The sequence below is a fragment of the Gymnoscopelus microlampas genome, assembly GCF_963454915.1.
Source record: "Gymnoscopelus microlampas genome assembly, contig: SCAFFOLD_75, whole genome shotgun sequence".
Taxonomy (NCBI): domain Eukaryota; kingdom Metazoa; phylum Chordata; class Actinopteri; order Myctophiformes; family Myctophidae; genus Gymnoscopelus; species Gymnoscopelus microlampas.
In genome coordinates, this window is record NW_028155583.1 from 38,336 (window position 1) to 66,164 (window position 27,829).

The following is a 27,829-nucleotide window of genomic DNA, read 5'->3' on the forward strand; positions in this document are numbered from 1 at the left end:
GACAGGAGATTACAATTGTAAGATCAAATCATTTATTATCCTTAAAACTAAGTTTACAATTCTTTTTGAGCCTATGAAACTATGAGAATGAATTATCAAACAAACAGTAAAGATACAAAACAAATCAATAACAGCGCGCTGGATACAAAAATCTCTCCCTAATCACAGAGTAATGATGCTCCAGACAGGGCGATATTTCTGCACTAAAGCATCCTTTCCCTATCCCAGCGTTACATCATAAAAACATTATCAATTAGATCTTGATGTTGGCTTCAGAGGACGAGGCTTCCTGCTGTTCTCACGCTGACTCCACACCTTCCCTGTCGCAGGCCTCTGGACTCCTTCACCTCCCTTCCATGGCCCTACACTCCCTTACTTTTGGTTGCGATAAGCGTCTATGAAACCTTTTGTCTATTATAATTTGGCCAAGGTATATGGCATTTTTAGTTTTCTATTTCCTGGCTGGGAACTAACACTCTGACTTCTGCTGTGTAATCTTATGTCATTTTGATATCCATATTAAAGCTTTTAGTATATTACTATAAGAGTATTACAACAAGAGTACGCGATTATTATGACCTAGTATTACTTTTGAGGCATCCCTAGTGCCTGTATTTTCAGTGAAACATTCCTTTCAAAAAGGGAGTGAATGAAAGAGAGAGAGAGGGCCTCTCACCTATCATTCTTTGATAAACACAGTTTCTTTGAATACTAAGGTTACATTGACACAGTTATACTAAAACTTAACACTTTTAGTCATACTAATGGCTAAAATATACGGTATATATACAGTACACAGTATAATAGTCTATATATCACTGTGTGGCTTAAGTGATTAGAATAGCTGAACTTAAAGCATTTATATGTTTAAACAGCAGGATATAAACAGGAGCCACTATGTGCCCCCCTTTTTACTCTTCTAAATTCCTCCATTTATGCAGTTTTCTACGGACACATTCATTATACTTCTAGACTTTAAATCTAATTTTCCTAACAGTACTGTTGGTGGGGACCCAAGTTCAGTGGAGCCTCAAACTGGAATATTTCCTTTATTGCCTTTATTATAAGCGGTATATGTATAAACAAGCAATCCTTAAAACATTAAAAAAGTAGTTGTGACACAGCCATCTTCAACACATCGTCTTCAGAAGGCCGGACACTGACGGTGTCTGTGTTTGTTAGAGAGGGTCAGAGTAACATCCAGCAGAGACTCCAAGAGGAGGAGGAATACCTGAATACACTTCATCAGTCAGTGGGGTCCATCAGCCGCTTTGCCGATAGAGCAGTTGAGGAGAATGACGCTGCCTTTGAGGAGAAGATGGCTGCTCTTTAGAGAAGACGATCTGGGGCCAGGGAGCTGATCAGAGGCTGGCGGGGACGAGAAGCGAGTCGCGCTGAAGACCGGAGGAAGTGTGTGGAGCAGGAGGTCTCTGAGCTGAGGAGGAGACTGGTGACAAGCTCCCTCTGTCTCTCGGTCAGTTCTGCGGCGGCCGAGATAGTCTCGTGGCCCTGGTGTTCTTCCACGGCGCACAGACAGCAGACACACTGCTGGTCGGTGCAGCAGAACACTTTCCTGATGTGCTGGTGACGTGGGCAGATGTGCTCCTTAGACGCTTGTAGGCGGCTGCAGTTATGATTTGACCCCCAAAAATTTGCAACAAAAGGTTTCTCAATGGTTTATTGTAGTATCACGTGTACTTAATAACATATCAAAAGTTTACCAAAATCGGACCACTAGAAAGGTCCGATTTTCAAAATGGCCGCCGCCAGATCCTTAAAATAGCATTACTCCTTCATTATTCATCCTAGACAAGTAATTTTGGTGCCTAACCCCATGTGTTGGTGATCTTGGATCTAATTAGGATAATATACATTATAGTCAAGTGATTACAAGTATGCAATTGGTTATAAGCATGGTTATAAGCATATTTAGCAATGTAATTGGACATTTCTCCCTTTTCTACGTGCCATAATGCCCAGGATTGGTGAATTCATCACCTATACAGTACATGTAATTCACATTCTGTTGAAGCTTTCAGGAGATTTCTTTTGATACCAATAAGGAATAAATTCATTATTATTGGGTGGTACTTTGACATTTGTAAAAGCATGGCTGTAAGTGACAGACTGGGAATGTTACACACATCTTGGAAGAAATTCCTTATCGAGAAGTTTCTTCACTATTTTATTTGTAAAGGTGTCTGCCAAAAAATAATAATCCTAGTCCCCTAGGGCAATGGTTCCCAAACTGGGGGTCAGGACTCAACAGTAAACAAACCAACATACAGTATAAGTGTATACAGGGTATCTGCACATTTCTAAAGTGACAACTTAATGACTCTTAAGACCTTTTAAATAGCAAATTGGCCAAATTCTAAAATATTACAGTGGAGAGAAATGGCCCCTTATGGGCCTGGAGATGATGTGCAAGTTAGCACAGAGCTATCACAACATGTTTATAGTGTCTTCTGTCTTGGGTGTCTAGTCAGGGGTGGTGGAGGAGTGTGGCGCGGATAGGGTTCAGATTTGCTTGTCACAGACATCTTATTCCGGAGATTGTAGTAGTTGTGTGGGGTTTTAGTGCAAAAGGAGACAGCCCATGACGCCCTGGGCTCCAGTCTCCCATAGAATCCCAATCTATTCTAGCCAACCTCCACGCTGTGTCCCTGCTGCTATCCAACAAACAAGCATTGCTTTCTGTATACACCTAATGGTCAGACTAAATGTTTTGTTCTGGAGGGGGGAAAGGGCGCTCTGAGCCATAATGATGAAGTCACTGGGGGCCCCTGGGAATATTAATGGTCAGCCACCAACCAGACACCGACTCTCCTGTGAGCCAGTCCGACATAGGGACACCCCTGTCTGCCTGACACACAGTCATGCACCACATGGTCTTACAACCACCACTATGGGGGGTCCCTCCTCACTAACTATGGCCACTCACGAGTGCCCATCTCGGGCATAGGAGCCAGCATGGAGGTCCACTTGGGACCAGTGGGACTATACAGTGAGTCAAGGCGACATAGGGATACTCCTCTCAGCCTAACAGATAAGCTTAATTTCTGCCTCCTCCTCACTCGTCCTCCAGCGTGACTTAGAAATTGTTTGCACCGCCAGCTCAAAATATTTTGCTTCCTGGGACCCCCCTGATTCAACAGAATCAATAAACCGAGAAGAACAACAATGCACGTGACATAGTGTAAGCTTGTAGATCTACTATTTTGGCATGTGACACTGGCATGCATCAAAGTATAAATCAAGCCTAAAGTTTCATCTATGAAACATCTTCATCTCTCACACTCATCACATCAGTGTCTGCCTGGCTGGGAGCTATACTCATGGTGTCATATCCTGAATAGGGCGCTGTTGGTCCAGGATGTTTCTTCAGCCAATCAGAGACCTTGACAGGTGACCAGCAGTATAAACTTCCTGTTTCAGACGGTGTTCCACCACTCACTGGAACAGAAGAGAACAGATGGCAAGACATTTACAATGATAATAAAAACACGCCTGGATGTGAAAACCCTGCAGCCCATCACAACATCTCTACATGTCTCTGTTCCTCACATATGAACCATGATGTCATTTTGACCTTTGACCTTTTGCACCCAAAAGTTAATAATCTCGTCAAGTCAGCCTACTGATCATTCCCTCATGCAAGGACACATGCATGCATGCACATACCCACACACATTTTACTAAGTAAGACTCACTACTTGGTTCTTGTGGCTCCATCATCACAAACTTCAACGTCCTCTCTATCACCTCCTCCTCTCTCTTCTTCCATTCAACTCGTGTTAAAGTTTTCTTTCCAGTGAGTCTTTCAAACAGTGTCTTCTGTCGTGTCTCATGTGATGAAGACGAAGGTCCAATGTGTCCTCTGTAAGAAGACTGAAACACAACAGTATACATAAATACAGTATCCATCAAACGTCATAAAACAATAAAGCTTGAGCTTGTACAAATATTGTAATAACAATTCAATACATGTTAACTTCAATGAAAGCTCATATGGTTGTAAATGTATGTAAATGTAATGTTTAGACTAGAGCGTGACTAATGTACAATTTTTGTGACCATTATCGACAGGTAAGAGAGGGAATATTCACTCACATGTCATTCTTTTTGTATACAGCCAACAATGGAAAAATATGATCAAATATATTTAAATTTGTAACCAAAGCTCTTGGTTATCAACAGATAATTACTGTATATAAATAAACATCACACACATGTTTAACCAAATGTAATAAAATATGAATAAAGACGTAAGAGGGAGGAAAAAGGAACAAATATTACTGTGTTCTTACAATGATCATGTATGATGGAGAAATAACATAAATTATGATACGAAATAAATCCATTATAAGGATCATGTATGATATAAAATACACAGCAAATAAATAAGAATAAACATGAGTGTGATTGATGTCAAATTAAGTTTCATTTATGAAACATCTTCCTCTCTCTCAGACTTACATCAGTGTCTGCCAGGCTGGAAACTTCACTCATGGTGTCAAATTCTGAAGAGCGTGTTCCACCACTCACTGGAACAGAAGACAACAGACAGCAAGACATTTACAATGATAATAAAAACACACCTGGATGTGAAAACCCTGCAGCCCATCACAACATCTCTACATGTCTCTGTTCCTCACATATGAACCATGATGTCATTTTGACCTTGAACTCTTACACACAAAAGTTCATCATCTCTTCAGAGCAGTCTACTGATCATTCCCTCCCAGTTTCATGAAAATGGACCCATCCAATGTTATTTTACTTGTAAGACTCACTACTTGGCTCTTGAGGCTCCAACATCACGCGCGCGCGCGCGCGCGCGCGCACGCACGCACGCACGCACACACACACACACACACACACACACACACACACACACACACACACACACACACACACACACACACACACACACACACACACACACACACACACACACACACACACACACACACACACACACACACACACACACACACACACACACACTCACTCACTCACTCACTATTGGGAGGAAAGTCCATGCTCCATGCATCCTCTAGGTCCATTCTCCTGACAGCTGGAAGGGTTGGTTCTTCTGGCTCCGTCACCACAGACTTCAACATCCTCTCTATCATCTCCTGCTCTCTCTTCTTCCATTTTGTTTCTGTTAAGGTTTTCTGTCCTTTCAGTCTTTCAATCAGCGTCATCTGTCTCGAAGGTCCAAAATGTCCTCTGTCCCTCATCACCATGTCTTCTATTTTCACCATCAGCTCTGTGACTTCTGAAATGTTCCACTTGATGGAGTTTAGAACATGGTATCTGTATCCACATTTCTCCAGGATCCACCTAAGAGGTTCTCCTCCAGACTCTATGTACTCCTCAACACGTCTCTCTCCCAGCCACCATCCCCTCATGAACAGAACCAGAGTGAGTCTCCAGACTCTGTCCCCCAGCAGCTCCATGTGTTCCTCCACTGATCTCCTGTCAGCTTCAGAGAAACTGGACCTGACATCAACAGTCAACAGGACAGCGTGGGGTTCAGGAGAACACAGAGTCACACCGTGTAGAAGGACGTCTTTGATCTTCTGTGATGGAGGTGTAGTCGACCAGTCTGGACAGTTCACCACACTCACTGTTCTTCCAGCAACTCGTCTCTGTTCTCTGACACATTCTGTCAGTTTAGTCTGGGTTTTAAACTCCTGGAATATGACGTTTACTGCATGTTAGTCATAATAATCAAAACATTCACTCTATTCTGTCTTCACTGGAGTTCCTCTTCAAGATTACCAGTAATTAACTGACTGAATGTATTATTCTCCATCACTTTGTCTAACAATGCCACAGAAATATGGAATTAATGTCATGCCATAATCTGATTTATGAAACTGAAAAAAGCTCTAAAAGTTGAAACTCTATGTTTGAAAGCTTGACGTACAGGTGTGCATAAGTCAATTTGACATTCTATCTTCTCCACAGAATATGAGCACTTTATTAAACAGAGAGCATCATTACTCAACTTTCATTTGTAGTTGAGTAAATATTTAACCAGGAGTATCTATACTTTGACTCAAATACTGGGGTTGAGTACTTTGTCCACACAGGTTAATAATCAGTACCAGCGTAGAGCTACTCTATGGAAGTAAACATTATACTGTAACTAACAGTGACAGTTAACTAGGGCTGCAAAAAGTATGAATTATTTCTGTAGCATTTATTATCGATTACTTTTTCAATTAATCAAATAATAGAGTTGTGCAGATCTTTTTTTAATATAAAGACATTTTATATGTCACCGGATTGATTAACCATTTAAGGGTTATTTTATACTTCGTCACACAACAATATCGTGCAAATATAGTGAAAATAGCAAATCTACAAGGTCACAACGTGTCGTGATGCGACGCGTTGTGACCTTGTAGATCGGCTATTTTCAAAATGTTACGTTTAAAAAAAAAGCTTTTGAGACTTTAACCCATTAAGACCTGAAGCAGATCTACAAATGTCTTCTAAATCCCAACAGTTGTCTGAAAAAAACGTATGTTGCTATATCAGTGGTGATGTATTTAGCCGCCGACCCCCATCTCAAAATATTTTGTTCCAGGGACCCCCAGAAGCATAGATTTTAGTTAAAAATGTTTGCTTTAAAACAATATATATTAAAAGATTTTCACACATTTTCACGATTTAAAAGCAGTTCCAGATCTACAAGCTCATAGCGCGGCACTCTGTGCCGCACTACGAGCTTGTATATCTGCTATTTGTGAATAGCCAAAGTGTAAAATAATGCTTTTTTAGCTCAAATCAAAAAGTGACACAGATGCGTTCCAAGTCTTAATGGGTTAAACCATGATATGCTCAAAATAGGTAATGATTATTAATGTATTATTTTATCTAATAATCGATTGTTTTGTTTTTTAATAAATTGATTAGTGTTTTGTTGTTATTGTGTTATACAGTTAGCCAAGACAGTGGTTCTCAAAGTGGGGTCCGGGGACCCCCAGGGGTCCTTGAGGGGGTTCTAGGGGGTACCCAGCCAAATGATTAATAGTTAGGAACCAAATGGGATCTTAATATAAATCTTTAACTCAGAGAGTGTAAACATTCAACCAAATGAACGCTCACAGGTCCATTTGGTTCCATTTGTACACTCTCAGAGTTAAATGAACACTGATGATTTTACTGTGTAGATGGGGTTCCAGAGATAAAAAATGCCATCAAACGGGGGACAGTGGTCTAAAGCATATCAATATGTGGCTCCTTGAAGTTAAAATGGTGAGAATCATTGCTATAGCAATAATAATCTTCCCTTTTGGGGGTCCCTGACATATCTTTGCAAATGGGGGTCCACAGACTAATATGTATCGTTTTGGGGGTCTTTGACATGAAAAAGTTTGAGAACCACCGAGCTAACACAGTCATGGTTTGCATTAAAGATTACAGACATGATGAGAATCTACATGTGTTGGACTCCATGTTCATTTGAAAATGAACATCTGTGTGTTTTGATCACTGACAGTTCATTGATCACATGATCAATGAACATTCATGACAGTAGATACTTTACTTTATTATCTTCAGAAAACATATTTGATCACTTTACTGTTTACTTACTTTGAGTAAGTTCATTATAACATCACATTCATATAATATTACTCACCTTGTATGGAGTTCGTTTAAACACAGCCTTCTGCAGTATGTCATCTCCAGCTCTGCTCCTCTGATCCTGTTCTCCACCAACCAACATCACCTTCACATCTGGTAAACTCTGATGTTCTCCTGCCACACACACACACACACACACACACACACACACACACACACACACACACACACACACACACACACACACACACACACACACACACACACACACATTTAGGATTGGATTCAGAGATTCAGCTAAATGAGTTATTACATACATGTATAACAATTCTGACTAAACTGACCACAGAACAGTAAAAATAATGTATCAATAATTTGAAGATATACTGAATATTATGTGATCAATTATGCAAATGGGTCCTCATCATTATACTGTAGTCCTATCTTATCTTAATCTAATAATGCTCCTAATGTATGTATTGCTCATCATTTATTATTTATCTCAATTTGCATACAGTACTTGAGTAAATGTACTTAGTTACTTTCGACCAATGGATCGGTTATAACAGGGGTCTTCAACGTTTTTCAGGCCAAGGACCCCTTAGCTGATAGAGAAATGAAGCAGGGACCCCCAATACATGGATACAATTATGCTGCAGATTGAACTTTTCCATAGATTTCATAGATTAGTTTGACAGCACTATCATCAATGTTGTGTAAACGAATGTTTGTTTATACATTATCTTATCTATTAATATGTTGGATTCATGTTAATGTGTATTTTCAGACATTTAACCATTTAAACCCTCAATACTGAGTAAACTTGACCTGTGACTCTGTACTTGGTCTTCTCTTTTTTCCCCCTCTGTCTACACCAAACCTCTTTGCCGAAAATAGCAGATCTACGAGCTTGTAGATCTGCTATTTTTGGCTAATGTTCCCCTCAGAATAGGGATGCTAAGGTTAAAGTGGTTAATGTAAAAAAAACTGTTCCAATCACAGAAAGATTTGGCGGCCACCCTGTAGTAACTCTGAGGACCCCCTAGGGGTCCCAGACCCCCTGTTGAAGACCCATGCTTTATAATATTAAGCTTTTAATTTTTACAGTATCTTTTTATATAGAATGTGGCGCAATATTGAGAATATACATTATTAATCAATATAACAATCAAGGTCAAGGAGAGAGAGACACACTGACGCGCGCACGCACGCACGCACGCACGCACGCACGCACGCACACACACACACACACACACACACACACACACACACACACACACACACACACACACACACACACACACACACACACACACACACACACACACACACACACACACACACACACACACACACACACACACTCAACCTCTTATGATGATGTAATAGTGGTTAGTCTGTCAGGTTGGTGATGTAGGGAGAGAAACCTTTCACTGTAAATACAAGAGTAAATGTATTGACACTGTAAATCACCTTCAAACAGAGCTTTCAGAACAGTTCTTTGTCTCTGTGTCTTGGTCAGGAATGTCTGGACATGTTCCTCTGTGATCTTCTTCCTCTCTGACAACGTCTCTGAAACATCTACATCATCTTCATAGTGTCCACCTCTGTTTCCTGTCACCATCTCCTCTATCTTCCCCAGCAACTCTGTGACCTGAGTGTCATCTGTCTTCTGATTGTTGAAGACATGATATCTGTTCCCACATTTGTCAACAAGCCAGCGGAGGTCTTCTCCTTCAGCCTCAATGTGCTGCTCAATGCTTCTGTCTCCCAGACAGTCTCCATAGGTGAACAGTACCATAGAGTGACTCCAGAGTCTCTGTGACAGAAGTGTCATGTGTTCCTCTAATGCTACTCTCTTTGCTTTAGTGAATGCTTCTCGAAGAGGAACCATCACAAGAACAGCATGTGGTCCAGGAGGACAGAGAGACACACTGTTGTAGATCTCCAGTTTGTCCATCTCTGAGGTGTCCTGTAGTGGACTGTTGTACCACCAGCCTGGTGAGTCCACTACTGTCACATGTCTCCCTGATACTTCACCATGTCTCACCTCACACTGCACTGACCTCTGACCTGACTGACTAACTTTAAAACCACTTCCTCCCAGAATGGTGTTTCCTGCTGAACTCTTCCCAGAGTCATACTCTCCCAACAACACAATCCTGAGGTCAGTCAGTCCTGTGAGATAAAACATTGTTTACTTTCACTTTGACAGCTTCTTATTTAACCACTTAAGACATATAATTAATACATAATTCATCACACGAGAAATAGTGAAAATAGCAGATCTAAAAGCTGTTGTAAGCTTGTAGATTTCTTTGGAAATTTGATTAAAATGTATCATTATTATTATTACTGTTATTATTAACAGCAGAAAGGTGTCTTCAGTGTACAGTTCAGAACAAATATCCACCAGGAGACATCATAGAACAATAATAATGTACATTACTACCTAGACTAGACTCATGTAACAGTGTGCGTGCGTGCGTGCGTGCGTGTGTGCGTGGCTTTATTTTCACATAATTATCCTCATTGTCGGGTGGAAACCTATGTCCAAAACCATTACTTGTCATCAGTTTTAGTTTGTAGTTTTAGTCAGAGTCTTTTGAATAAAATTCCATTTAGTTTTAGTCATATTTAAGTCATTTGAAATGTTTTAGTTTTAGTCTAGTTTTCGTTTTAGTATCATAGGATTTTAGTCAACTAGATCTACAGTTAATTTAGACGACAAAAATATGTATTTCAGCGGGCTGAATTAGCGTTGTAATGATTTATACTTAGCTGTGTGCCGAAAATAGCCGATTTACAAGCTCACAACAAGTCTGTGACGTGTTGTGAGCTTGTAGAATGACATAATAAAATGACATGAAAGAACACCAGTCCCTCCATCTAACATTGTAGTCATTTTTTTAATTTCTTTTTTTGACGAAATTGTAAATATATTTGGTCCTAGTTTTAGTCATCATAGCTTAGTTTTTATTTCATTCTTTCTTTTCTTTTTTCGTCAGTGAAAAAAGGTATAGTAGTGGATGAACATTTTTCGTCATAGTTTTAGTCGACAAAATGAACACTGCTTGATATGAAATAGAAAAAACAGCCTGTGTTCCAATGTATTTACTGTAATGTAATTATTATTTAGTCACAATCTCTTGTTAACCCATTAAGACCGGGAACACATCTGTCATATTTCTTTGGCTATTCAAAAATAGTAGATATACAAGCTCATAGCACGGCACGAGTGCCGAGCTATGAGCTTGTATATCTGATATTTTTTTATAATCGTGAAAATTATTATTATTATATATTATATATTATTATTACATTTGCGAAAATCTTTAAATATATATACATATTTTTAAAGCAAACATTTGTAACTCAAATCTTTGCTTCTGGGAATTCTACACGTGTTTTCTAAATCGTAACAGTTTTTTTTTTCTTTTACTTATGTTGCTATATATCAGTGGTTCTCAACTTTTTTCATGTAAGGACCACCCAAAATAATATGTATTTGTCTGCGGACCCCCCCCATCTCAAAATATTTTGTTCCAGGGACCCCCAGAAGCAAAGATTTGAGTAAAAAATGTTTGCTTAAAAATATATATTCAAAGATTTGCACAATTTAATGATTTTTCAAAAAACAATGCAGATCTAAAAGCTCATAGCGCGGCACTGAGTGCTATGAGCTTACCCAAAGTATAAATAATGGTTAAAGTGTTCCCGCTCTTAATGGGTTAAAGCTTTCCACTGGTTAAATATTTATAAAACCCTCAGACAGAATTAACCACTTTCCTCTCGTCACGATGCAACGTGTTGTGAGCTTGTAGATCTGATATTTTTGCTACTTTTGTGTGAAACTGTAGTGTGACAAAGTAAGGCATTCATTTAAGGAATAAGATAAAAAGTTGAAATATGGAGATATGAGGTTTCTGCCCAACAGTAGTGATATGTTGCGCGCGCGCGCGCACACACACACACACACACACACACACACACACACACACACACACACACACACACACACAAGATGGCGATAAGGCTATTTTTAATGAGCCTAGGAAAAACATGGAGTGTGAAAAATCTCTCTCGGTAACACTAGTTTTTCAATTTTGTCATTCAAATGTCTTTGACTGACAGACAGACAGACAGACAGACAGACAGACAGACAGACAGACAGACAGACATTAATGAAATATTATTATTAAAGTAAAACAAAACATACCAGTATCTTTTGGAAGTCCAGTTGTTTGTTTCTGAGCGTCTGCCCTCCTCTGTTCTGCTCTTCTTCTGATAGTTCTCTCCATCTCCTTCAGTTCCTCTGAGACGTGTTTTTCTTTCTCATAGTGACAACCATTACTAGTCACCATCTGATCTATCTTCTCCATCAGCTTTCTGACCTGACTTCTATCTCCTCTATCACTAATGTTGAGAACATGGAAGCGACCTTCACATATCTCAATAAGAGGTCTTAACTCAGAGTCAGATCTAATGAGATCAGGTCTCATTTTGGTTTTATCAGCTACAGTGAACACCACAATAGTGTGTTTCCACACTCGGTCACTGAGGAGAAGACTCAAATGCTCCTCTACTGACAACACTGTTCCTACATGTGTGTTGTCCAATGGCATCACTAGGACAAAGGCATGGGGTCCTCCTGGAGGACACAGATTCACACTCTGTTGGATTTCTACCTGAGTCAGTTTTGGGGTCAGATCTAGGGGTAAATTAGACTCCCATCCTGGAGTGTCTACCACAGTGACCTGTCTGCCAGACACTTCCTCTTGTCTCATGACACTCTTGACTGTTCTTCTGTTTGTTTCAAAAACATCTCTGCCCAGGATGATGTTTCCTACTGAACTCTTTCCACTTGGTTTAACATCACCTCTTCCCCCGATCAGAACAATTCTCAGTTCTTTTGGTTCACTGTTCTTCCCTGGTTGGAAAAATAAATATAATATTCATGAAGATCACAGATGTAACTAAACCAGTGTCATTTTGTTGGTTTCATGTGTTTTAATAGAACTCACCTCTGATGGAAGCTGAGGTTCCACTGGCCATCCTGTCTACAGCTGTTGTTTGAACTGTAAAACAGTAACATACAATAAGTCACAATAATCTGCTGTTATTATAGTTTTGTTGTTATTACTGTTATATGACACATCTGACAATATAATGAATACTATTTGACCAGTGGTTCTCAAAGTGGGGTCCAGGGACCCTCTGGGTTCCTTGAGAGGTTCTAAATGGACCCTTACAGGTCTGTAACTCTGAGAGTGTACAAATGGAACCAAATGGACCCCTGTGGATCCTTTTGGTTCCATTTGTACACTGTCAAGGTTCTAGGGGTCCTTAAAATTAAAACGTTTGATAACACATTGGTTCTCAAACTTGTTTTGTCTCAGGACACCCGTGTAAATAACTTTTTCATCCACAGCATCACTGAATTACATTGTTACTTTAGAGCACCTTACTGTACATTTATGTGATATTACAGTACGTAAATAAAGTACACAAATATGTAAATCTTTCCCCCTAAGATACAGTATGTCACAAGGTGAATTTGAGAGATTGGGACAGATTGTAAATAACTTAATTTAACTTTGTTTAACCACTTGAACCCCAGCATCCCTATTCTGGGTGGAACATTCACCAAAAATAGCCGATCTACAAGCTCACAACGTGTCCCACTCCCAACGGGATGCTTTGTGAACTTGTAGATCAGATATTTTTGACGAAGAGATTTGATGTAGATCAAAAAATAATCCACAAAGTACAGTGAAACTCTCTGTTTTACTAAGTATAGAGCAGCGTTAGGGAACAGGCCTAACTTTGCAACCAAACTGGAGATCTTTTTAATTAAAACGTTTGAGAAGTACACATCATGTAAAATAATTTACCGTAAGAATGTTTTTATCAATGTTTAGGAGTGCTTCACAGGCATGTGTTTCATAAAGTCTCTCTCCATATCTAAATAGAGACCTTAGAGCTCCTATTCAATGAAAGAGCTTGTTTATCTCTGTTCAAAAGGGAGTTAGTCTGTCTGTCTCCTCAGGTGTTTTTGGTACTTAATCTATTAAGACTGGGAACGCATCTGTGTCATTTTAAGATTTCTATGGCTGTTAAAATATAACAGCGAGTGCCGAGCTATCTTCAATATATTGAAAAATCGCTGAAGATTTGTGCAAATCTTTCAATATATATATATGTTTTAAAGCAAAAAAAATTAACTCCGATCTGTGCTTTTGGGGGTCCCTGGAACAACATATTTTAAGATGGGGGTCCGTGGCCAAGTACATATCAATTTGGGGGTCCTTGACATGGAAAAGTTGGAGCACCACTGCACAACATACTGTTAGGATTTAGAAAACATTTTTAGATATGTATTTGGCCGCGGACCCCTGTGACAAACTGCACATTATATTATTATATTTATCTGCTTGGTCTATGGGTGTTATTTTATACGTGTGATATGTAACATCTGCCCGACTTATGCATGTTATTATATACGAGGGATATGTAACATGTTGGACACAATGAGCAATATGAACATTTCCTATTCACGTGAGGGGTAATGGGTCTGATTAGGGGGTGATTGAATGATTTGTGCCACCCGACGTTACAATAGAGGGTGCGGCACGGGGGGAGGGGAATCGAACAAACAACCTGTGTAGCAGAAGCAACAGGAGGAAGAGAGAGGAGATCTCCTAGGCGCCAGCATTACCCTGTTTAAGTTATAAAGTTTAAACTCGGGGGTTAGCTGCAGCCAAGAGTTAAGAACGGACGAGCCCTGCGGACAACGGACAGAGTCGTTGCGTCGCCGTGGGGAATCGAGTGCTGGGTGTTTGGATGAAACGCCCTGGAGCGGAGGAATTCTGACGGAGCCGCCGCGGGTGAGATAAACCCAAGCTTTCCGTTCTGTGGATTACAAATAACAGGGGTACCCCGAACGTTAGTTATCTTTTGGATCATCAGTGCGGGCGACCACTCACTTTTCGTTTGGATATAAGGACACAATAGACACTCTCGAGACCGCGGTTACAAGAGGCCGTTCGGACTGTACAGACGGATTGTTTGTTGTTGTTTGATAAGCGAATGAGCACAGTCTGAGCCACGCTCTCTGAATGTTGTAACTGACGTGGGGACTTTGTTTATTGTTTACGGGGGAAGTTGTGATTTGGGTGGGAAGGGGCTTGTGAAATAAATATTATTTTGTTGGTCTGTTTGTTTATTTATTTCGTTTATTAGGGAAAGCATTAGGGACAGAAGTATTATTTAAAGCCAAAGTGTATTATTTATTTACCATTTGTGTTGACGATTGTTTGTTTTGTGGCTAATTATATAAAGTAATTTAAGTTCAAAACCTGCCGATCCCGTTGTTTTTCCTTTAGTTAAGAATTATCCTTTCAAGGTAAAGGCCGATTGTTACATGTGGTGGCCCGTACGGGGATCGCAGGTTTAAGGTTAACACTAAAAGCCACAATTTAATAATTGTCATAAAAGGTAAAGTAAATAAATAAAAAAAAATACACTGTAAAAAACACAACCGGGGAAAAGCGGGGGAAAAAGAGAAAAGTACAATGGAACACCAGGGGGAAAAAGCAAAACAGGTAGTAACGGTGACAGCTGACTTTGAGGAAAGTGAGGGCCCTGATTTCACAGTGCAGCAACAAATGGCCTCAATGAAGGACAGGTTGCAAAGCTGCCAAAATGAAGTGCAGCAGGTCAGGGGGGATTTTGAAGAAGCAATGGAGAGTGGTATTAATAGGGAACTGAGCCTAAGGGGTACATAGCTCGCAGGATGCTGGAGATGGAGACTCTCGTGGAAACCTCAGTTGAACAACTCAGGAAAGAAGTGACCGAATGTTTTATGAAGAGAGACGAGAGGTGGAACAGTGAAGTGGCGCAGATGAAAAAAATCAGTGCATCACACCCAAGGTCCCAAACTCCACCTAAGACAGACGTTACATTCTGTGGAGTACGTACGCCTCACGGCAGTCCCACCAGTACTCCCTACCGTCAGCCCGCCGGTGCATCTCAGGGGCCACCCACTATGGCCTCCCATGGCTTGCCCTCCAGCGACTGTTGGAAGAAGATCAACCGACAAAGCGCCTCACAGCCACCGCCCAACCTGTCGTCGGCGCAGATGTGTGAGGCTGTGCCGGTGTTACTATCGAGGGGCGGTGATGGTGTCACTCGGGGATCCCGAGCCCGAGGCGTCCCACCGGAGGTGGAATGTCTGATCCAGAACTGGCCGTCGGGGTTAACCCTTGCAGGCCTAGCCAGGGCTCAGGGTGCAGACCCCAGAGTAAGGGATCTACAGGAACATCTAGACCACGCCGACCAGCGAGCGGATTGTGTGGGCTATGAGGAAATCCGAGGAGTCCTATACCGAAGGCGACTATCCAAAGACGGCAGACGGAAATATCAGGTGGTGGTGCCCAACAGCCGGGTCCACTGTGTCCTGGAATATTTCCATGACCACCCCACGAGTGGTCATCCAGGTCGGCTAAAGACTCTCCTTCGGGTCCTTGAGGTGGCCTGGTGGCCGACAGTCCGCAGACAGGTGTGGGAGTACGTCAAGAGGTGTCACGTTTGTCAGCGGTGCAGGCCGGAGAATCGTAAGCCGTTCGCCCTACTACCGTCCACTAAGGCTGACCAGGCAGGAGAGTCCCTGGGGATCGGCTCGGCCGGGCCATTCCCGAGGGAGAAGAGGAACACCATGCTGCTGGTCACCATTGACTATGACACCAAGTGGGCCAGGGTCAAAGAAATTACACGAAGGGTGGGTGTCTCTCAGTCTAGACGAGCCAAATATGGTAAGGACTGGCGGAAACATGATCAGTTCCGACCAGGTGATTTGGTCTGGGCGAGAACACACCCACTTTCAAAAGCATCTGACACAGACTCGTCAAAGCTAGTGCCCCCGAAAAGGTCAGGTCCAGCTAGAAAACGAGTCAGATAGGCCCTAAAAGTTACTGAGTGAAATGGGAAGTGTTAAAAAGTGGATACATTGTAATGTGGTCGACCTCAAACCCTCCGTTGGGAGGACTTGAAGAAATAGCTTCCAGCTGGGGGGGGGGGGACTGTGACAAACTGCACATTATATTATTATATTTATCTGCTTGGTCTATGGGTGTTATTTTATACGTGTGATATGTAACATCTGCCCGACTTATGCATGTTATTATATACGAGGGATATGTAACATGTTGGACACAATGAGCAATATGAACATTTCCTATTCACGTGAGGGGTAATGGGTCTGATTAGGGGGTGATTGAATGATTTGTGCCACCCGACGTTACTAATAGAGGGTGCGGCACGGGGGGAGGGGAATCGAACAAACAACCTGTGTAGCAGAAGCAACAGGAGGAAGAGAGAGGAGATCTCCTAGGCGCCAGCATTACCCTGTTTAAGTTATAAAGTTTAAACTCGGGGGTTAGCTGCAGCCAAGAGTTAAGAACGGACGAGCCCTGCGGACAACGGACAGAGTCGTTGCGTCGCCGTGGGGAATCGAGTGCTGGGTGTTTGGATGAAACGCCCTGGAGCGGAAGAATTCTGACGGAGCCGCCGCGGGTGAGATAAACCCAAGCTTTCCGTTCTGTGGATTACAAATAACAGGGGTACCCCGAACGTTAGTTATCTTTTGGATCATCAGTGCGGGCGACCGCTCACTTTTCGTTTGGATATAAGGACACAATAGACACTCTCGAGACCGCGGTTACAAGAGGCCGTTCGGACTGTACAGACGGATTGTTTGTTGTTGTTTGATAAGCGAATGAGCACAGTCTGAGCCACGCTCTCTGAATGTTGTAACTGACGTGGGGACTTTGTTTATTGTTTACGGGGGAAGTTGTGATTTGGGTGGGAAGGGGCTTGTGAAAGAAATATTATTTTGTTGGTCTGTTTGTTTATTTATTTCGTTTATTAGGGAAAGCATTAGGGACAGAAGTATTATTTAAAGCCAAAGTGTATTATTTATTTACCATTTGTGTTGACGATTGTTTGTTTTGTGGCTAATTATATAAAGTAATTTAAGTTCAAAACCTGCCGATCCCGTTGTTTTTCCTTTAGTTAAGAATTATCCTTTCAAGGTAAAGGCCGATTGTTACACCCCGATCTCAAAATGTTTTGTTCCAGGGAGTCAGGGACCCCCCATAAATAAATAAATAAATAAACAAATAAAAAAAATATATAAATATAAATATATATATATATATATATATATATATATATATATATATATATATATATATATATATTAAAAGATTTGCACACATTTTCAAAATAGCAGATCTACAAGCTCATAGCGTTGCACTCTGCACTATGAGCTTGTAGATCTGCTATTTTTGAATAACCAAACAAATCCACAATGACACAGATGTGTTCCTGGATTGAATGGGTTAATTAGCTAAACATCCTCATTCATTGGTGTGTCCTTCACAAAATGATTAACGCAAGTATCTGTACCTTTGATTAGAAATACTCTGTTACAAGTAAAAGTCTGGAAATCAAAATGTACTTGAGTAAAAGTACAAAAGTATTTCCTTCAAAATATAAGCAATAAATTAAGTTAAAAATGTATAACAAAAATTTAACAAATATGTTGAAAATATCACAAGCTCAAAACGCGTCGCACTTGTAGATCGGACATTTTCAAAAGGCCGAAATGTATAGGGCTGAAGTGGTTAATGCATGTTTTGTGATAATAATCAAAATCAGCAAAGTAATTAATAACTAAAGTTGTCAAATAAATGTAGTGGAGTAAAAGTACAATATTTGCCTCTGAGATGTAGTGGAGTAGAAGTAAAATACACAAAAAAATCCTCAAAAGTGTACTTAAGTACAGTACTTGAGTAAATGTACTTAGTTGCTTCACACCACAGCGAAGCTGGCCCGTTGAGCTTCAGTTGCCACACTTGTCCACGGCGTGTGTGTTTCATCACTGAGCGTGTAACTTCCTCAAACAAAGCTGGCCTGTTGGGCTGCAGTTTAGTTTGTTGTCACTATGTATCAGCGCTGGTACTGTATGTCTTCTATCTTGTTGTTTAGTGAGCAGCCTGCAGGCTAGACCTGTCCTTATCCTATCCTTATGTTCTGGTCATGAACTTGACCGTTTGTTTTATGTCGTTTTAGTCCCTGTGTCCTTCTCCCTCAGGTTGTCTGTCTACCCCTGGCTGTGTGTGTGTGACTGGACCACGCAGAGAAGTGTGTCCGCGGGCATTAACTGTGTGTTTGCCGTTGAATGTCGCGGTAGGTTTAAATCTGTCTGTCTCTGTTTTGTCTCATTGATCTTAAGCACTATTGAATAGTGGGCTGATACTGCCGCTTGCGTTTCCAGGGCTTGATGAAGAGGAACACAACGCTGCTTCTTTGCGTGGGTGTAGTTTCACCTCCTGACCGTCAGCCCTTGTTTTGGGTTTAATTTTGGTCCTTTTATGTTGCGTGAAACCCCCGGTTTGCCGTATTAAGTACAATAAACTGTGTGAGGAGTTATAGCAAACTGATCCCAGTCTATCATCATTCAGTAGCGAGCACTGCCATGCCCATCCCAGTGAAACAGCTGATATATATTATTTGTCACACAAACCGCTTTCAAGAGGCTACATTTGTACCTAAAGGAGTAGTTCACCCAAAAATGTACTTATTTTCTATCAATTACACATCCCACTAAGCCTTGAATTCAAGGAGATTTTTTCGCTTTTGTCGCATTCCAAGCCAATATTATTTTATTTATTTTTTAAATAATTTTTATCCCGCGATTTTTGTAACCCATTTTTTTCACCCGGTGCCAATTTCCTAAGTGATCCTGGGCACTACACCAGCGCTACACCAGTCCCCCATAGCCTAGGGAGGCCAGGGCCGAGCTCATGCTTCCTTCAGTGCATGAGAGCCAACTGACCTTCTTGTCACCTGACAGGGGAGAGTTTCCCTGGTTGGACGTAGCGCGTGGAAGGAACACGTTATTCCAACCAGTTCCTTTCTCCTCCATCAGGCGCCCCGGCTGTCGGGGGGAGGCGGTATAGTGACCAGGATTACTACATGTTTTTGTGAGGGTATTAACTACCCTGGTAGACACGGGGAGAACATGCAAACTCCACACAGAGTAGGCCCTTTCGCCAACCCCACCTAGGGTATGGGCGCTGATGACGTGGAGGAGGAGACACGCCCCCAGCGCCCACAGCGTCCCTGGCGGGAATCGAACCCAGGACCTTCTAGCTGTGAGGCGACAGCGCTACCGACTGCGCCACCGTGCCCCTCCAAGCCAATATTTAGATGACCGGTGGAGACTCAATGGAGACACAAAGAGTCTCCATTGAGTCTCCACCGGTCATCTAAATATTGGCTTAATGCTACAAAAACAAAAAAATCTCCATGAATTCAAGGCTTCATGGGGTGTGTAATTGATAGAAAATAAGTACTTTTTTGGGTGAACTACTCCTTTAAGTCCTCCTGCACACTGGAACCAGCCGGTTCCAGCAGGGGGCAGTGGCAAATACTTGGTCTCAGAGAGCATACATAACAAAGAGAGCCTAACCCTAACTCTTTAAACAATGGATATGTAAATCCCGCTATGCATGATGGGATTGATAGCCCAGTAGTACTATCTCTGAATGAGATCCATTCAACTGGTCTTTTCTCTACTGAAGAGTTTTAACTCTACTTCAGTTCTATAAGCTGTAGTTTCAAAACTATTCACTCAATCTTATTAACCAATATATCATTATTTTGCTATGATTCCCTGCGTTCATATGAAATGAAAAAAATGTAAATGAAAAAATTGATAGATGACTGTCTTCCAGTCAAATTTGGTCACATATATGTATGTATGTATGTATGTATGTATGTATGTATGTATGTATGTATGTATGTATGTATGTATGTATGTGTATATATATATATATATATATATATATATATATATATATATATATATATATATATATATATATATATGGGCTGGGACTCGATTAAAAGAAAATCTAAATAATTAGAGGCTTTGTAATTAATTAATCGCAATTAATCACATTTTAATCGCATATCAATATTTGACCTGAGAACAGTGAAAAGATATTTTTTCAAATGGATTTTGGCATATGTCTTTAAGTACATGTACTCAAGAACTGTACTTAAGTACAATTTGAGGTATTTGCACTTGACTCGAGTATTTCCAATTTCTAATACTTTTACTTCTACTCCACTACATCTCAGAGGCAAATATTGTACTTTTACTCCACTACAATTATTTGAAAACTTTAGTTACTAGTTACTTTGTAGATTTCGATTATTACTACAAAACATACAGTAACCACTTAAGCCCTATATTGGCCATTTGAAAATAGCAGATCTACAAGCACAATGCATTGTTAGCTTGTAGATCTGCTATTTTCCACCACTGGCTCAGGCTGGTAGAGTGTGTTGTTACTGTTGTTTTATAGTAGTTTAATTAATTATTAATAAAAATTGCGCCCATGTGACCCGCACCGCATCGTGCACCCCCGCCTTTTATATTAGCAGCAGAAGCATAAACACAATTATGAAAGCAGTTCATGAAGCTTCATTCCATAAGTGTTAAACCAGCTGGAATGTAATCACTGTACACAGATCACACTGAAAAGTTGACACAGATCTGATCTATCACCAGGTGTGACTTGCCTATACATATTAGGCAAGTCACAAAACCAGGAGTTTCACCCATGGACCCCAGGGTACCGCCCCTCACACACAGTGATGTGCATTCCCATTGACTCTCCTTGATCCTTCTCGTCAAGCTAAGAAGCTAAGTTAGCTCCATTGAATCATGTTGATGTTTTTGAATCAAAAATACATTTATCAATATTCAAGTATTTAGTATGATAATATATCGGCACACCCCTATGACTGACTTTAGCTCTCAGCCAGGGGTGTAGTGGTCTGCAACGTGTCGCTACGGCGTATGGCCACCTTTTTTGACCAACACACACTCCCCGCAGATGCACTGGCGTGCACGTGTGTGCCTGCGAGACTTCTACATCAAATCAAGCTGTGTGACTGTGAATGATAGTGTGTCACTTCAATAAAACACACAAAAAACTGAGTTAGGCCTAACTGTTTGAGTTTGATTGCTGAAAGTAGGCCTACGTAAAAAATGTAAGGTGTATTGTATGTTTCTCCTCTCATATCATATTTCCTGTAGCCTAATAACCTATAATGAAAGTCAACAATTAAAGTATCTATTCTTCTTAATAATAAACAACATTTGTAAAGTTATAGCAGTGACTGAGATAACAGGTTTAAAATAGGTTTAACAAAATGTAATCCTGTTATTAAACTCAGTTAGATGAATGATTAAGTGTTATATATATGTAATAATAATGAGCAGTGAAGTTGTCTTGAGAAGAAAATTATAACATGTTGTTATTATTTGTTTCATATCTTAGGCTACAACATATAGCCTTCAATCAATGTCTGCTTGTAGGAAGACATGGGTACCAGGGGCGCCGGAATGGAATATGACCTGGGGGGACACATCAGGGACACATCAGGGACACAAGCGCGCGTGCACGTGGACCCGAAGTTTCGGGTTATTTCGGGTGGTTTTGTTGATTTTTGGGGGGGATAATGCGGTTATTTCGGTTAATTCGGTTCGCCTCGCGCGCGCGGTGGTCGCGAGGTGCGGGGGACTGGACTGATTTTATTATTTATAAAAAGAAATTATTATTATTATTTTTTTTTTTTCAAATTTTCTTTTTGCCTGGACTGAATAGTGAGGCGACACAGTGTCCTTTAATTAAACAGGCTCCGGCGCCACTGATGGGTACAAAAACACAATGAAATGTCTTTTGATCCACAGCTCAGCAAGCTGACAGAGATAATTCCCTCTATTGGCTGTTAACTGTACTGAGCACCGAGCTCCACAGTAATCCAAAGAGAATTGATTGGTCAGTAGACGGTAGTATGTGTTGATCTGTTGCATGCAGCATGTTACCATGGTGATGTATAAAATGTCAATATTGACAGATACTCACATCGTTGAGGAGAATTGAAGCGATATTCTCCACCATGTTTCACTCTGTAAGAAGTAGAACAACAACAATGTATTAATGTCTGTCTAACACAACGTCTCCACTACCTGATACTATTATTATTGTGGGATCGCTAAAGCGATCACACTAATGTTATTGTCACTATTTATTGTGGGATCGCTAAAGCGATCACACTAATGTTATTGTCACTATTTATTGTGGGATCGCTAAAGCGATCACACTAATGTTATTGTCACTATTTATTATTATTCCGCCGTTTTTTGGCCCCTAACTAGTCCTTCATACTTTTGGCTACAAACTCCGTTCCAACTCTACAACGTTCGGCCTACTTAGGACATATCGGCTACCATTTGATTTTTTGAAATAATTTGTACTTTTAGAGATATTTCACTTTTTACTGCTAAAAAAATCCCATTCATTTCAATGGGGAAATTCATACTTTTAGCTAGAAACTCCGTTCCAACTCTATAACGTTCAGCCTACTTAGGACATATTGGCTACCATTTGAATTTTTTGAAATAATTTGTACTTTTAGAGATATTTCACTTTTAATTGCTTAAAAAAACCCATTCATTTCAATGGAGAAATGCCATTTAGCTACAATGGAAACTAGCAACTGCTTATTATACCCAAGCAACACCATATTAGATTCTAGCAACCACCTATTATACCCTAGCAACCACCTATTAGACCCTAGCAACCACCATTTTACCCTACCAACCATATATTAGACCATATAAACTGCATATTAGAACTTAGCAACCCCCTATTAGACCCTAGTAACCGCTTATTAGGCCCTAGCAACCACCTGTTTTACCCTATCAACCACCTATTAGACCCTAGCAACCGCCTATTAGACCCTAGCAACCACCTATTAGACCGTAGCTATCACCGTTTTACCCTAAAAAAATACATTTTACACTATTCAACACTGTCAACACTATCAAAACTTTTAGCACTAATACTTTAACACCTTTCAAACCTTTAACACCTTTAGAACCTTTAGAACCTTTAGAACCTTTAGAACCTTTCAAACCTTTCACATCTTTCAAACCTTTCACGTCTTTCAAACCTTTAGAACCATTCAAACCTTTAGAACCTTTCAAACCTTTAGAACCATTCAAACCTTTAGAACCTTTCAAACCTTTAGAACCATTCAAACCTTTAGAACCTTTCAAACCTTTAGAACCATTCAAACCTTTAGAACCTTTCAAACCTTTCGAACCTTTCGAACCTTTCAAACCTTTAGAACCTTTCAAACCTTTAACACTGCTAACACTATCAATACTCAATACCATCAACATTCTTAGCGATCCCACACTGTTTCTTCAGGAACAGCACTTTCTAGTTATTATTATTATTATTATTATTATTATTATTATTATTATTATTATGTACACTACAGTGTTTCTCCTAACATTATCCTGACCAGGCAGCTCAGCCTGACAAACTCACTACCGCCCCCTTGGAGGACGTCCCTTTATGTCTTTGTAGCTCATAAATGATACGTAGCTTGTGAGGTTAGTTCAGACAGTATATACTCCAGAGGTTACATGCTCATTACTAAACTTCTCAAAAAAAGTTCGGAAACTTAACTTCGGCCAATTATATCTCCCCTTTAATAATACCCATTGGTATTGTGTTTTATATCATTTTTATCATTGATTAGTCACCTTTACAATGAGGTACAGCTTGTAAGGATCGGGCATTCGTGGAATGAGCAACACAGCTAAACGTGTGGGTAGCGCCTCCAAAAAATGTGCCAAAATCACCCAATATGCTTCTGTTGGTAATCGCTCTTGTTTTGAGCAACCTGCCAGCAAACACCTGCTGAGAGGTGTGTGCCAGTAGTCACAGGTGTGTGACTGCCTCACAGGTGAGTGACTGGCACCTGAACATGGGTTCTGCAACTTTGTTGAGTTGGAGTGTGTGTGCTCCAAGCAGCAACACTGCCCCCATGGAAAGATGCCACGTTTGTCCCTTCAGGATAAGGCCTGTGCAATAGGGCAAGTGAAGCTGATGTTCTGTTACGCAGATTACGCATTATTTGATGTCAGCCCTGGTACCATTTGCAGGCAGGTGTGTGCCAGTCACAGGTGTGACTGGCACCTGAGCATGGACCCTGCAACTTTGACATCTGTCTTTGGTTCCGTTGTGCAAATCTGGCCTGTAAATCTATGGTTCCTCAGTTAAGCAAGGGGTCTTGGGTTGTTGTCTTCCTTGTTGACTTCACCTGTCTCACAGAACTTGGTCCTAAGTTTGCAAATGGTACCTGGGCTGACACCAAATAATGCTGTCACTCTGATTCACTTGCCCTATTGCACAGGCCTCATCCTGAAGGGACAAACGTGGCATCTTTCCATGGAGGCAGTGTTGCTGCTTGGAGCACACACACTCCAACTTAACAAAGTTGCAAAACCCATGTTCAGGTGACAGTCACTCACCTGTGAGGCAGTCACACACCTGTGACTACTGGCACACACCTCTCAGCAGGTGTTTGCTGGCAGGTTGCTCAAAACAAGAGCGATTACCAACAGAAGCATATTGGGTGATTTTGGCACATTTTTTGGAGGCGCTACCCACACGTTTAGCTGTGTTGCTTATTCCACGAATGCCCGATCCTTACAAGCTGTACCTCATTGTAAAGGTGACTAATCAACGATAAAAATGATATAAAACACAATACCAATTGGTTTTATTAAAGTGGAGATATAATTGACCGAAGTTAAGTTTCCGAACTTATTTTGAGCAGTTTATGTGGGTGTATACAGTGTTATGTAAGACCCATACGTCATACACTGACGTGGCAATCAGCTGACCAATTGGGCAGGTTATTTAAGCTCACCTAAATTTAAACTGAAACTGTATTGTGTCCCTGGTTGTTGTCATGCGGCAGTTTGCTCCCACCGCCACCCCAGCACCACCAGTGATCCAAAAAGTGCTCAGTTTCAGCTGCATGGGGAAAACATGCCACAGGCTGAACTAAATAAGCAATTTAAACGCTTGTTTCAACCTGTCACTTAAAGTTTATTGAACGCTAAAATGTCAAACATCTGAGCTCAGGGAGGAATACCGTTACGTTTTGGAAACGATGTGTGTAAAAAGGTTAAAATCTGTACTGTTGACCACCGTTTGCCTGTGTCACACTCTGCCGGCAGCCTACGAAGCTGAACCTCAACTCGGAGCTATCGTGTTAACCCTAACCCTGACAGAGGTAGAGTAGCACATAGGATTACACAGGCAGTTGGCACTCGGTGAAAAAATAGGTTACAAAATCGTGGGATGAAAATCATAGAAGAGAAAGTTAAAAAAAAAAAGAATATTACTTACAGATCATGAAGAAGACACTGCTCATGTTCTTCTAGACCTTTGTAGAAAAGGTCTTTGGCTTTTCTGGAGTTCAGGAGTGAATAGAGTTCCCTCATCTGATACTGAGAGGTGGACTTAGATCTCACATTACTGTAGCCCTCTACGGTGATGAAGCCCTCACTAAGGAGCAGATCCAGGATGGGGCCAACCATTATCACTTTCTCAATCAGGAGACGCCGGTTTTGGTCGACAAAATGTGTTGTTGGAGCTAAGTGGAATGAACATTTAGTTGTGGGTGAGATTATGTAGGCAAAACATGTTAAATAGTCCAGTAGCTTAACCCTATGTTTTAACATTACCGATATGAAGAGGATAAAAACGCCACATTTTGCAGGAGGCTTTTTTAGGACCTACTGATGGATTCTAGCTTTGTTATCCAAACCAGACTTTCCGCTATTTTGCGTTATCTTACAAACATATATTTTGCTATTACTCCTAAAAAAAAATCCCAAACTCACAAATCGGCACACACTCTTTGTCTTTGGTCATGTGATCAAGATGTATCAGTCAGATTGTGTTCCCTTCGTATTGGCTACGATTGGCTTCTGAATTTTGTGGGAGGGTCCATTTGGCAAAAAAATGCACAAATCATGAGCACAGCGTCCTGTCTGTGCCAGATTTCTATCATTGAGGGGCCACTAATAAACACAGAGCAAATGCGATTTCACTTCCACCAATAGGGGGTGCAACACATTCTACAAATGTCACTGTTTTTGCACCAAATTAAGCACAATTGGTCTTTGCTGCCTAATATAATCCACAAAAATAAAATATTTTTAAAATAGTGTCAAGAAATTTCAAGATGTTTAAAAAGTAGCAAATCTACACGCTCACAACATCTCAAGATTCAACATGTTTTGAGCTTGTAGATCTTCTATTTTCACGCTTGGTCACACACACGCGCCTGAAAAAAAATGTAGGCTATACCTTTTGGCGGCCGGAGCCTCGCGGGTAACGGCGACCCCCATTACCCCGGGGGGTCGCCGTTATATATATATATTATATATATATATTATATATATTTATATATAGCATTTTGTTCCCTCTATCAGCCAGAGCACGTGAGCGGAGCGGAGCGGGTAGAAATGCCGCTCGGCGCTCCAGGGGGCTTGTTTCACGCTCGCTATTCGCTCACGTCGACTCCCCCCGCGCTCCGCTCCGCGTCGCTCCTCGCTCACGTTGATTTGCGCAAATCTCGCTCCATGCTCCGCTCAAACCGGGTCGCTCAACAGTAAAAAAAAGAAAAGAAAAAGAAAGTAGAAATTCTAATGAAATCTCGGTGCCTGTGCACTGCTGGATGTCTGTGTGTCTCTGAGTCCGTGCAACCGGGCATGCTCAAACATTCGGTGCGCGGCCCCCGCGAGGGCGGCTTGGAGCGGGAGGCGGTCCTCGCTCTGAGTAGCGCTCCAACCTATTTATAAACCACCGCTCCGCTCGCGCTCCGCTCACATGCTCTGCTATCAGCCAAATGATGCTGGTGTGTTTTCCTGCATTGAAACACAGTCCTCTTTCTGAAATCTGTATTTTCCACTACTATTTATTTTTTGACATCCGGGTGTCCAGCTCTGTCCGGGACGTAAATGAAATGAAGTGCATGTGCGTGTGTGCGCGTCCGTGTCCGTGTGAACTGTCCTATCAGCGTCCTCACTCAATGTTCTGTGATTGACAGCGAAGGTTGGCCAATGAGGTGGCGAGTTCGAGTGAAACCGGATGGAACCAAATTAAACGCTCCTAAACTTATTTTTTAAGGCGCAAAAATTACTTTTAACATATTGTTTGGATAGAATTTAGTTGTTTAACTTCATATATGTGGTCAATTAATCATGACAGAG

General features: G+C 41.0%; 1 protein-coding gene across 1 annotated transcript in view; it reads right to left on the reverse strand.

Moving 5' to 3' along the window:
• Positions 1 to 1,329: 1,329 nt before the first annotated feature.
• Positions 1,330 to 27,829, reverse strand: part of LOC311041379 (uncharacterized protein) — a gene marked incomplete at its 3' end in the record, with an annotated part of 76,090 nt that continues 49,590 nt past the window's right edge. Inside the window, exons 9-19 of the mRNA XM_084086291.1 lie at positions 25,959 to 26,205; positions 22,611 to 22,654; positions 12,630 to 12,683; positions 11,960 to 12,535; positions 9,079 to 9,783; positions 7,661 to 7,779; positions 5,027 to 5,702; positions 4,480 to 4,547; positions 3,714 to 3,891; positions 3,299 to 3,456; positions 1,330 to 1,581 (exon numbers count right to left, since the gene is read on the reverse strand). Of these exons, the coding sequence (XP_083942417.1) occupies positions 1,330 to 1,581; positions 3,299 to 3,456; positions 3,714 to 3,891; positions 4,480 to 4,547; positions 5,027 to 5,702; positions 7,661 to 7,779; positions 9,079 to 9,783; positions 11,960 to 12,535; positions 12,630 to 12,683; positions 22,611 to 22,654; positions 25,959 to 26,205 (3,077 nt within the window). The remainder of the gene's footprint in view (positions 1,582 to 3,298; positions 3,457 to 3,713; positions 3,892 to 4,479; positions 4,548 to 5,026; positions 5,703 to 7,660; positions 7,780 to 9,078; positions 9,784 to 11,959; positions 12,536 to 12,629; positions 12,684 to 22,610; positions 22,655 to 25,958; positions 26,206 to 27,829) is intronic.